Below are 13,663 nucleotides of genomic sequence, written 5' to 3' on the forward strand. Positions count from 1 at the left end.
CTATAGTTATTGTCCAGCTAAATTTTTCTACGTCACAATACATTTCTCTAAAAACTAAATTGTGTCATAAGACGTTGTCTGATAATTGCTTAGCTAAATTACCCCATGCCACAATTATTTATTTTCTGATAATTGTCTAGATAGATTAGCCAATGTCTTCATAAAATTCACATTATCACCTATTGGCAAGGCTGCATTTCTATTGGCCCAGATCACAAATTCCTGACTATAAATAGGGCTTGATCTCAATTATTGGTCAGGATTAATTAAGGAACTAAAACATATTTGATATATATTTTTTATTTCATGTATTTATTTACAGTTTGGCGTTTAAGTTTGAAATCTAAACACTACGAAAACCCAACAAAACATGGCTGATTTGGATCGAACCATAAAGCAAACTCGGATTTGAAGCACATGCTGTGACTTACTTACAATTTTTATTTTATTTTATTCTTGTTAAACTGTTTACTTTGCTGTCAGTGTTGTGTTGGTTCATTTATATGTATATGTGTTTTTTGCGCTGGAGCTTTTTATTCTTTAAAGAAATGTATATTTGTCCTACACACTGCGTATTCGTTTTTGTAACACCACACAACTTGGAGACGTTATCTCTTTTAGCCATGCTGCCCACGCTGACACCACAAGCACTTTGTGGAGGACTGGGTAAAGTCCCATGTGCCTGTCCGTGTGTGTGTGTGTGTGTGTGTGTGTGTGCGTGCGCGTGCGCGCGCTATAGGCCATCCATATAGAAGCAGTGCTCTTTCCCTTGTGGTTTAAAAAAGGTCTCGATACCACGCCCCCCAAGAGAAAGAACATTCTGTTCAACAGAACCTCAGAGCCTCGTCTTCTTTTGCAACACATAAACTTCAAATGTTAGATGAAATACCATTCAGACAAAACTCAGCTCATTTTATTACATAAGGCGTATTAGGTTTATTAAATGCTATTCTACACTATTTATTTCTCAGCTTGGATATTTTTCGAATAAAACAATTACATTCAAATCGGTCCTATCACACTACATGCAATATTAGCTATATTTTCTAATTAAACTCAAGCCCTAAATTTTGTATTACCTTCTCACAGCACTTTCGAGAATCATTCTTTTATTTGCCCCTCAGTGGGATTTTTTTAATCACGCGCTCTAAACAGTAAATAATAGTAATAATAATACAAAAATAAATACCAAAAAAATGAAGGAGCAACACGTACAAATTGTGCTTTGGGTTAAGTGATAAATGTTCATTTATTTAGATGTAATCCATAAATGAAAGTCTAAATAGGGCTAATACGTTTTTTACAAGATTTCGGACCATGCTTACTAACAGGCGTGTCTGATAAATATCAAAATTACAGTCATTCAGGATTATTATAACACAAGCACATGTGTTTGCTCTTGGCATATCATTCCCCCATACATATATATTGCTACAGATCTGTTAAAGGAATATGGATTAATACAACCTAATCTCTTTGCATGAATATTGGTATTATTATTAATAATTTATTAATTTGTTCATTTTGAAAATTTGACATGAAAACACATAAGTTGGACAAAAGCTGTACATTTTGTAGGGGTATATGGTAAAACTGGAACAGAGGAGGAGGAGGAGGAGAAGGAGGGATGAATTTCCTATTTGAGGCAGGTCGGTGGGGGGATGGGACTATTTGTAAGGAATGCGGGAGGGGGCAGGTCTCGTTGAGTGAGAAAAGGAAGGGAAAGAAGGAGGGAAGGAGGGAACATCCCACCCAGAGTGACATTTTTACTCCTTGGTCGGTGTATCTACAAGGTTAGGGGCAGTTGAACTTCTACTTTCATCTCATCTAATCAGTTAAAAGACCGAGTGAGAAGTTTGGCCATTGTTGGAATGTTGCATGCACAAAGTGTTTCCTGCAGACTATTAGGGGTTTCGAGGTGGTGGGCTACAACTGTAACATTGGTTTGGTTTGAATTAAAGCACCCGACGATGGTTTAAATTACAGACTTCATACTTCCCACATAACATCATGCATATGGAGATGTACACGCAGGCTCCTTTTAGCCATCAAGTGCATGTTTAATCATCTTCACCAAGAAATGATTTGTTTCTTAGCTGTTTCACTGAAAACAGGAAATGAACATTTTTCTGACAGTAGGCCTGGCGTTATAGTCTATTCTATAGAGTATATTTGGTTTTCTATTGGTTCTTTTTTATGTATCCTGGCAACAGCAGACCTACCCCATACCCTAGCCCACCCCTATTTCCCCCCACTTCTCCTATTCCTCATCCCCCTCCGCTTCCTTCCTCTCTTGCGGTGGTCTCGGGGACTCCCAAGGCAGCACGTTAGCGAGTGCACATACAATCAAATAAAGCCAAATGTGAATAAACAACCTCACTTGCTCCATTGGTTAATCCAGCTCATTGTGACGTGTTAATTATAAAATAATTAACATGATGACATGATCAATTAGGCTCCCTGCCTTTTTTTCCCCCTTCTTCACTAAATGGCGATGTGGGCCACAGTCACACTCTGATCTATCATTATGCACCTTCTAAGCTATAAATTGTGAGATTTATCAATCAACATTGCGGTTACTTTCTTGGTTACAATGGTGGTGAAATGGGGCGTGTTTTCTGTCCATTTAACCTGACGTCACGACTAGAATTAAGGAAAATTCATGGAGGAAAAAAAAAATCCTTGTGTGGCTCAAGGCGCATGCGCAGCACACTCACTTAGGAAACACGGGGCCTTTGCGACACCTTTTCCTGCTCTTCATGATCAAGGATCGACTTTGATAGAAAGCCAAATGCGTTGGTTTCATTGATGGTAAGTGCAGATGAACATTCTTCCCGTGACTATTGTTTTTATTATTATTTTTTATTATTATTTTTTATAATTGGCCCACAAGCCAAAACAAGCTTTCGATTATCTCTATTAGGGCCCAGTGTAGTGTTATTGTCTGGCGAGTTTATCAATTGGTACCTCTCACATTAACGAATTGACCTGATGCTATTATCATTATTGTTTTTATTTACCATGCTATTCATTTTATGATTGCAATTGTCTACTAATGCTATTCCACATTGTGCAGCCATTCATATTTATGAATACGGCTCATGTCTCCGTTTCCACCAGAATTCATTACAGGCCTCTATGGTGAAAGAAGGGCTCGTTCTTCTTGAAAAAAAAAAAATCAGCAATACTTGGCATAGGACATGTACGATCATGCATGTCACTTCAAGGTGAAATCCCCCAAGAGAGGGGAGAAAAAAACAAAAAACTATTCTGTTGGAGCATGTCATTTGCTCGCAGGCACACGTTGGTATGTGAGGAATTAAAGAGTTTCCCGACGACAGAGTAAAACATATGTGCTTTAGTCATTTGGCCTGCCTTGTTGCTATGTATCAAGAAGGTGAATCAGGATCCAGTGGTTTTGGATGGAGTGCTTGCTGATCTCACGTGCTCTGCAGCATTTTAAACTACACTGAAATGAGGAAATGAGTGGATGTCATATGGGCTAATTGTATTTTAGGGCTGCTTCAGCAAAGGTTTGGTTTATCACTAATGGCAATAATAAAATATATGTTGTAATGAATTGGACAGAACATTATGTATGTTTAGCAGGATTTCATTTTGAGGAAATTTCTAAGTGGTGCAACACCATGTATTATCATCTGCATTTGATTTCGACACATTCCATTTTCTTTATTAAATACCACGATCAAATGTTATACAGGCTGATGTCAAATGGTCATTACTAATTATGAGAAATTATACTTTTACATTGTAATACAAATTATACAAGAAATGGAGCTATATATTGAGCATATGCTTTAAAATGTTTATAATGGATTTACAATATGAAATCCACCTTGCAGGCGAGACCCTATCAATATTGCCTCTGCTTTTTTAAATGTAAATGTAGTAGTGCAATATTGCTTATAGGGTCTTGACTTTAAGGGTTATCTACAATACCATGTGTACGTCATTTGACCGCTTTTATTTAGTTTTTGGTAAAAATTTAAGAAAGTGCAGTAATGGTATAACTGATAATCTGCAGATATGACTGATGTGCCATCAAGAATTTATTAAAGTAATTTATTATCTACCATTTGTTTAATAATATAAATTTATAGAAATGCGGCCCTGAGTTTCATAGATAAAGAAACAATATAATAATATTTTACATTTAATCTGGCTGAATTATATCATTATTTAATTACAGAATTTTGAATTTTTTTTTTTAAACTCAAGTTTTAAAAATCCAAATGGGTAACTTTAATTGTAATCTTAACAAAACATCAATAATATTTGACCATTGGATGTATTTTTGGATTAAAAACTAGATCATTTGATCTGATTCGTAAATAAATCTGTAAATAAATCTAGAAAGATTGTCTGTTGGGGTTTGTTTGTGTTACAGCATGACGGTGCTTCATTGATCCCCAAGGATTATTGCTGAAACAGTAAACATTCAATCAAAAATAAATGCTAAATAAAAGGTTCTGTTACATTTTTCCAATGATGGTTTGTTATATCTGCAAACATTGAACTCATTACAGAAAGTGTGTTTTAAAAACACATGACCCTGGAGGCATGTTGGTACACTGATTTGATGTTTTCCCACCATTTAATCATGACAATCAAGTGAAATGATTATATAAAGTATTTATTTAGACAAATCCAGACATGCTGTGGATGGACGTTTATCTTTCAGAGAAGCATGAAATAAAGCACATATGGATCCATTACCATATCTCTGTGGGTTTAAACTTATTTCAGACCTCATGTTAAAATAAATACACATTAATACATTTTTTTAATTATAGTGACTGCCATGTGGAGTAGGTAATATATGGCTATTATTTAGCTGTTTTGGTTACCAACCACTCATCTTATGCTAGCATTTAATTAATAGCAATGATAACTTCTATTGCCTGTCTATTTCTGACAAAAAGAACAAAAATTGTGTGTGTGTGTGTGTGTGTGTGTGTGTGTGTGTGTGTGTGTGTGTGTGTATGAGTATGAGTATGTCTGGATTAGCTGCTGTATCCACTGGCTGTTAGCCGTCTGTTGCCTGACACTCTTTCTCTGTTGCACTACTGTGGGAGATGCAGCTAGCAGTGCAATAATGAAAGGGCATCAGTCCACTAGACTAAAAAACACACATACAAACACATACCTACCTACCTATCTATATAATGTCCTGCAATGTGTTTGTTTTACACTGATGTTGCTGATCAGCACACACAACTCATAAACACTAGTTTACCCACAATTATGTAAAATGTGTGTGCTTCTTCTTTGCGTATTTTATGCTGTAAAATCTGATATAAATAAATGGTGAAATAATTGATTTTATCGTGATTTTTTATTACATACATATAACCTACTGGATCTTATCAACTTTAGAAATGCCCTTAGGGTTTAGTTTTACAGTGTAATTTAATAACTAAAGATGATCTATGTTATAGGTTATACAGTATTTAGTTTACTTGCTCGAAATGAGAGATGTCACTGGATTTCATCCGTATTGAGTCGAGTCTCCACACAAATCCACCAAGTAACACTACTAGTAGAATGGTATTATACAGTTATTAAAAAAATAATGATAGAAGTCAATAAATAAATGCAAATTGCACAAATTGTATGTGATCTGATTTCTTTTAGTCTGTTATTGTTATGCACACAGAATTCAAATTTCATTTTATAGAATGTATTTATGTGAAATTATCCTGCTAATCATGCAGTTTGTGGGAATGTAAGTGAACTTGCACGATGTCTGTACTACTTAAATGTAATAAACCGGATAGGATGTGGACATATAGGACATAGAGATAAATAAGCACAGAAACTATGATAAGGTGCTAATAAATAGAGTTTAACCCTCAGGTAATGTGAAGCTAGCAAGGTGTCAAATTAACTGAATGGATGCAACATGGAGGAGACAGGAAGGAATTCCTGCAGAATATTGATATCTTATATATATGTATTTGATATGTACACACAAATGAAAATATATGAATATTATTTAGTCTTTTTTTAATATTTGCTAAAACAAAACATCTTGGTATTTTAGCAGTATTCCATACTGAGCCAATGTTGTGTTTGCTAGTATGGTAAAATACTTAGCCAGTGCGACATACTGTGCTGTTTTTAACATGTAAAGTGCGATATTTGTTTTATTCATTTAGGAAAAAAAGGTTTGGGACTAACTCTCAATAGATACTATGGGTTTTATAGTTTCTTTTTCCAAATTTTAAAACTCGGGCGCCATGATGAAAAGCTCTGTATAGGGAGTCAGTACAGACGTACTTAGTCATGTTTTTTTATACTACTGGACAATTCATATATGGTGTATAGGCATATATGACGTTTTATATGACATTATTAAACCTTATGGTCTTAGTGACAAGGGTCAAAGTGAATCACAACATGGAGGATTTAATACAGAAACGGCTGTATTTTGGCCACTTTTTATGTTATGTCGCCACCTACTGGTCAACATAATATCACATCATCGGCTTTTACTTACTGAATTCAGTGATGACCGGGAACACTTAGGTTTCTGGGTTGTTGTTTTTTTCCATTTTTTTTTTTTTTTTTTTTTACTAAAGGCTAATAATGTAGACATTTTAAATTGGCGAAAAAATAACGCGAAATCCCTCGCCTTTATTTATTTGCGGTTTTTTGGTACTGTTTTGCATCATAGATTGATTTATTTCAATAAGACTATGCTTATTTTTTAGGAACCGTTTATAGCATTTAATAATGTACAAAATACAAGATATCCTGTCCCGGTTATTTGTATGCAATATCATTAGAAAATGTAAATATCTTTTTTAAAATAGTATATTACATAACATTATTCGTTTTGGATAGATGTTGCACACCCGTTTCACTGAGCTATTATTATTATTTGTATTATTATTATTATTATTATTATTATTATTATTATTATCTCCACCTCTGCTTTGATTTGAGTTGTCCGGAATTGAAGCGTGATTTAAGTTCCTATTCCTCTTTACCCTTGTCCTCAACATTTTTTATCACCACATATCTTTATCTGTGTAAAGCTGCTTTAAGACAATGTTCATTGTTAAAGGCGCTATACAAATAAAAATTTATTGAATTGAATTGAATGGTCTTGTAATGGGCGTGGTATTTTCAATGATGGCCCCGCCCCATCAGAATAGGAACGACTTCTGGAGACGTGTAGATTGCATTCAATGCTATTTTAACTTACTGACACGTTTTTTATGATTAAAAAGATCTCGGTTTCTCAAAAAAGACATTAAAATAAATACAGGATCTAACAAAAGTGAGTACACCCCTCACATTTTGGCAAACATTTTAGTATTTCTTCTCAAGGGACAATACTATAAAAATGAAATGTAGATATATTTTGAGATTAGTCAATGTGCAGCTTGTGTAGCAGTACAGATTTACTGTCCTCTGAAAAAATCTCAACATACAGCCATTATTGTCTGAATAGCTGGCAACCAAAGTTAGTACACCCTACGTGATAAGAGCTGTATGTCGATCATCCATGCACAGCCACATGTACTATTCATCATGTTCATGTTTTTGTCTGCTTCACAGGACTATACATATTTGTGTATCTTGTATTAGAGCAGTTAAAATGTAGTGATTTGAGTACAATTCTCTCATACTGACCACTGGATGTTCAACATGGAACCAACCTCATGGTCTTCATGGACTCTCTGACGATTTGAGAATTAGAATTGTTGATTTCCGCAAAGATGCTGAGGCTATAAGAAGATCAGTAACACCCTGAAACTGAGTTACATTACAGTGGTCAGGGTCATACAGAGGTTTTCCAAGACGGGTTCCACTCAGAACAGGACTCGCAAGGGTCCATCAAAGAAGTTGAGTCCTCGTGCTGTGCGTCAGGTGCAGAAGCTGCTTCAAAAAACAGACTCATGAAGCTGCAGCATTGCTTTAGAGGTTGCAGAAGCAGATGGTCCGCTTGTCAGTGCTCATATATATGCAACAAGTCGGTTTGTATGGCTGTCATACCAGAAGGAAGCCTCTTTTGAAGCTGGTTTACAAGAAAACCTGCAAACAGTTTGCTGAAGACGACCTGCACAAGAGCCTCAATTACAGGAACCATGTCCTGTGGTCTGATGAAACTGAGATAAAGTTGTTTGGTTAAGATGGTGTACAGCACGTGTATTAACACTGGTGAGGAGTAACAAGAAAATTGTGTCTTGCCTACAGTCAAGCATGGTGGTAGCATCATCATGGACTGCATAAGTGCTGCTGGTACTGTGGAGCTGCAGTTCATTGAGGGAAACATGGATTCCAACATGACATTCTTAAGAAGCACGTGATGCCCTCCCTTCAGAAACTGGGGCAAACGGCAGTTTTCTAACATGAAAACGACCACAAACATACCACCAAGATGACAACTGCCTTGCTGAGGAAGCTAAAGGTGATGGAGGGCCAAGTATGTCTTCGGACCTGAACTCTATTGAGCACCTGCGGGGCTCCTCAAACAGAAGGTGAAGAAGCACCATGTGTTTGACATCCAGCAGCTCCATGATGTCATTATGGAGGAGTAAAAGAGGATAACAGCAATAACCTGTGCATCTCTGGTGAATTCCATACCCAGGAGGATTAATGCAGTGCTTGATATCAGTGGTGCTCACACAGAATATTGACACTTTGGACACAGGTTTGACACGTTCACTTAGGGTGCACTCACTTTGTTGGCAGTTATTTAGACAATAATGGCTGTATGTTGAGTTATTTTAAGAGGACAGTAAATCGGTACTGCTATACAAGTTGCACATTGACTACTCTAAAGTAGTGTATAATGTGGTTGCTAAAATGTGAGGGATGTACTCACTTTATGAGAGACTGTAAATAAATAAATGGATGAATTAAAATTAAAGTCATCTGAAATGATAGTGTTAAAAGTGATGCACTGTGATTTTTGGTTTTGGGTAAACTCTGCTAAGTTCAATCTGCTTATATTCATATTAATTTTAAAAGATTCAAAGAAATTAATTTTAGGCCTAAAATGTTTTTGTATTTTTTTGTAATAATACCAACTGTTATGCTAGAGTAATTTAAATAATAGGAAACCAGAGGAGGAAGACATATGACTTTTATATAATATCTACAGAATTAAACACCATCTATCAGTATAAACATGTATAGACATTTATTTTGATCAGGTAATAATAGTTTTACTATTGTAACTGATTACACAAACTTTCTATTATTCCAGAGTAGCACATATAATACAAAGACACAGAGGTTGACAGTTTGATAAGTTATATGTTTAATATTAAACTATCATGGTTTTTTTTAATAGAATAATTTCTCTTATTGCTCATTAAAATAACGACTTTGATGATGTCACTAACATTTTTAACAATGAATTATCAATTGTTATATTTTATTTATACCATATTAAAAGCTTGTCTTATTTGTTGTAAACCATAAACCACATATATGGCAATAGAGGTCACTTTAATATCATAATTAGAAGTGGTATAAAAATACAGCTGAACCAACATGCTCAAAGTAACAATGATATTAGTTTGACCTAATGTCCCAAAATTTAATCAGCATAGATACAGTCCTATCATGGTCTTATAATGGCCAAGATCTAATTCCCAGTTTGTAAAAATGAATGTATTTTTATAGTACAATTAACAGGTTCAGTACTGTAGTACTACTGATAAATAAAATATAACTGCTGTAAAACCTCTCACACACATATCTAGTAATAATTTTTACCAATACACACACGATGCAATAAAAAATTAATGTCAGTCCTCACAAACAGGGAAAATATTGTTGGTGTAATCTTTATTCTATACATTCGACTGATTTCTAAATTACACACTGGACATGGTGGCTAGAAAATAAATGGAAAAGAGAAAAAACTCAAACCAGACATGTACAAATGAAACTAAAACACTAACTGGAAATGGTGGTATAGTCTTTATTGGCTGAGAGTACAGTGCTTTTTGAGTCATCAAAGTTCATCATGATTTAAGGGTTCAGTACCAGGAAGAATAAAAACCCCCTCCATCACCTTCCAGTAGTTGTTCTGATTGGGAGAGGACATTCCGTGGACCTCGTGCTGACCCCTGATCGGATGGCCGTACTGCTCTCCGGTCACACTGAGGAAGGCGCTGGTGCCGAAATGTTTAAACCGGACGGCGTCTTCGCGCTCCCAGTACGTCCCGCTGCACTGGACTGTCCACACATCTAAATCATCACCTTCACCGTTATCACCAAACGCACTCACCTCCTGCAGTCAAACACACCATTTTTTGCAACTATTATTTTTAAGGTTTGGAAAGTATTTAAACAAAGTCAGTGAGAATGATCTGCAGACATTTTGAATTAAAATTAAGTGTGGAATAAGATATGTGGCTTAATTTATTACTGCATTTATAATATGACAAAATGACAAAATTCAAATATTCCAACTTGGAGAACTAAAAGGTATATATTCTGAATATTCTTATATACGTTTCTTCTTAACAGACATTAAATTTCCCATTAAAGACACACAGTACATCCCTGTTTCTCAAAATATTGTAAAAATATTGAAATTTACAATGTATTATAAAAAAACTTTCCAACCTGGATGACTTTAATCGCTCATGAAAATGAAAAAATAAATACTCGTGTCCATAAACATAATAAAAAAGAAAGCAAATAAATACAATTCTTTCCAGATATTTAGTAATGTGCATGTGTGTATTCAAATAGTAAAATTATCACAAGCATGTTTATGCAGCAGAAAAATGAAAGAAAATTTAATTTGGGTTAAAATTAAAAACACATGACAGATGTTACTGCGTCAAAAGATATAAGAGCCAATCATATCCTAATATGCAAATACAACTGGGAGAACACTTTCTTTGTAAGAGCCAATCAGATGTCACTATCCCACAATATATATATGGGATAGGGAACAAGGTATAAATAATAAGAATTTAAAACGAGGGCAACTTTCAAAGAAAGGCAGTTTCATTGTATCCTTCTAAGATTTTATATTTATATATATATATATATACACATATATATATATATATATATATATATATATATATATATATATATATATATATCCCACTGCACAACACTTTAATGGCCTGAAGCACAGTATTATACATAGAGAACTGTCAAATCATGTATATCTTGTATACAATTATACTCTTGATATTTTCTAAATGATAACTTTCTCCACAGTTCCTTCTTTTATTTCCAAGTTGATGCACAACCTGACCAAAAGACCGTATACACAATTTAACCATAAACTAAATGCAATAAATAATTGATAATAGTTAATTAAATGCCATTTTATATATATTTAGTCTCTGAATGTGTGTAGATCATCAAAAATAATAAATAAAACCTGTGTTCTGTTTACAGACCACTCAGCTTATAGAAACTTGATGCCTATGTGTGGCCTATATATCATTTTAAATAAGTTTAAACATTTATTTCTGATTTAAAGACATTTATAAATATTTTATATATAGATGTTAGTACCTATAACAAACAATGAGAAAATAAAACCACACCGCTCTGGTTCAGGGCTTGCATGCTTTGGTGGAAGGAAATTAGATGCGCTGAATGTACGGAGGGGGGGAAATGGTGAGATGAAATGCATGACGAATAAACAAATTACCTGGTTGTTCGATAGAGGAGAGCTGAAATGGTGGCTGTGGAGGTTGCGCCCTGTCTTCATATGAGTAAAACGGATAGCCTGACCACATTTAATGGGTGCCCCACGCTGGCATATTTCATTTGGTTTACCACGGATACGCCAGTAACTGTTTGCATCGTCTGCTGTTTCCACACCTGTTACCGACTGCTGTCCACTACCTATGGGGGAAAATATATTTCAAAATTAAAATAAAACATTACAAATGGTATTGCATCAAGAAATATAACAGCCAATCATATCTTTATATGCAAATAAAAAGTAGAGAGATATACACAATAATATAATCATATAATAATAAGCAGGAAGATGAAAAAGTCACAGGGTTTCATTGGTACAGACGGTAGTTTTGTTGCTTCACAGCTCATGGGTCTCCAATTGGAAACCAGACCTCAGTCTGTGTACAGTTTGCATGTTCTTTTAGTATCTTTGTGGGTTTCTTGAGCTTCACTCACATTCACAGTTTAGTAGAAGTATTTGTGACTGTGTGTTTCCCCTGAACAGACTCCAGATCCAATACAACTCTGACCAGGATAAAGCATTTACTTAAGCAAAGTAGGTAGAAGGGTGAGTGGCTAGGCAGGTAGGTGGGTTTAGGTAGGTAGGTAGTTTGGTGGGTGGGTAGGTAGGTAGGTAGTTTGGTGGGTGGGTGGTTAGGTAGCTAGTTATGTCAGTTGGTTGGTGGGTGGGTAGCTTGGTAGGTAGGTAGATAGGTTGGTGGGTGCATAGGTAGGTAGGTTGGTGGGTTGGTGCGTAGGTAGGTTGGCGGGTGGGTCTGAAGGTAGGTAGGTTGGTAGGTGGGTAGCTAGTTATGTAGGTAGGGTGTGTGGGCAGGTTGGTTGGTTGGGTGGGTGGGTAGGTGGGCAGGTGATTAGGTAGGTAGATGTGTAGGTAGTTAGTAGGTAGATAGGCAGGCTTGGTGTGTGGTTATTAAATACGTAGGTAGGTTGGATGGATGGATAAATAAATGAATGGTCATAGTGTCATAACTGCTACATAATGAATTGCCAGATCACATTTTACTTTTTAGTCGAAGACACATTTGATTACAACCGAACACCAGTGTGGATACTTCTGATATATGTACAGTAAAAAAAGATGCCTTGCCAAGAACGGAAAGAAATGTATGAAATCCGGAAGTGAGAGCATTAGCAACAAGAATCTATTATAAAAAGTGACAGTTTATCGAAGTCCTTACAAATATTGCTCTGTATATTGTACAACAAAATACCGTATAATCAGCATGAACACTGAATGAACCGTGAAGTAAATCTGCCTTGGATTCAAAAGGAAACAGATTAGCACCATACATGACTATTACTGCTGGGGAGGGGGTGTTAGCATCACAGCTAATAACACAGCTAATTATCTTATTAATACACAACAAGCATAGATTCATAATTGATGTACTGTCATCATAAATTAGTAATATTAGTAATATTATTGTTAATTAAATTGGTGTAATGTGTTGAACTCGTGTCCTCGTGTCCTGTGACTTTACCTGAACCATATTTCACATCATGGGAGTGAAGTCTAACGTTGTGCCTGGTGTTCAGCAGTTTCACTAAAGATCCACAGGTGACATATTCAGAGTCTGAATCGCGACCCTGACATTTCGCCAAGATGCAAAATAAGAAAAAGAAATCGAAATAGACGCGTACAGACTTCGCCGGATCCATTGCGCAGATCTAGTAGGCTATCGACATAACGCCGCGACGTCTCGAAGCTCCATTCAAAACACCGGAGCTGCTGCTGACCAATCAGATCGTGACAAGTCCGAAAACCCGGAAAAAGCATGAGCACCCGGTCATCAGCGATTGGTCGACAACGTAATGACGCAATCACGTAGCTATAGAGCGTCGTGTAGGTTTTTTGCATGGCGTATTAGTAATACAAGTCAAGAGACATTTGTGACTTATGTGATGTGCTTAATGATTCTGGTTATAATAGTTTACAATT

The 13,663-nt window shown here is 35.7% G+C and overlaps 1 protein-coding gene and 1 long non-coding RNA gene across 3 annotated transcripts; one reads left to right on the forward strand and one right to left on the reverse strand.

Annotated features, from left to right (window-relative positions):
• Positions 1-1,418: 1,418 nt before the first annotated feature.
• Positions 1,419-5,341, forward strand: LOC124380316. Of its 2 annotated transcripts, none has more exons than XR_006924658.1 (2): positions 1,419-2,811; positions 3,077-5,341. It is a non-coding gene; the product is annotated as an uncharacterized LOC124380316 (long non-coding RNA). The 2 variants fall into 2 exon arrangements; XR_006924659.1 differs by having other exon boundaries at positions 3,121-5,341.
• A 4,470-nt stretch (positions 5,342-9,811) lies between these two features.
• Positions 9,812-13,464, reverse strand: sdf2l1 (stromal cell-derived factor 2-like 1). Its single transcript, XM_046841150.1, has 3 exons — positions 13,206-13,464; positions 11,669-11,865; positions 9,812-10,276 (listed from the first exon to the last, which is right to left on the reverse strand). The coding sequence occupies exons 1-3, from the start codon at positions 13,381-13,383 to the stop codon at positions 9,998-10,000; spliced, it is 654 nt and encodes a 217-aa protein (XP_046697106.1). The 5' UTR covers positions 13,384-13,464; the 3' UTR covers positions 9,812-9,997.
• Positions 13,465-13,663: the final 199 nt, after the last annotated feature.

The sequence above is a fragment of the Silurus meridionalis genome, chromosome 27, assembly GCF_014805685.1.
Source record: "Silurus meridionalis isolate SWU-2019-XX chromosome 27, ASM1480568v1, whole genome shotgun sequence".
NCBI classification, from domain to species: Eukaryota; Metazoa; Chordata; class Actinopteri; order Siluriformes; family Siluridae; genus Silurus; species Silurus meridionalis.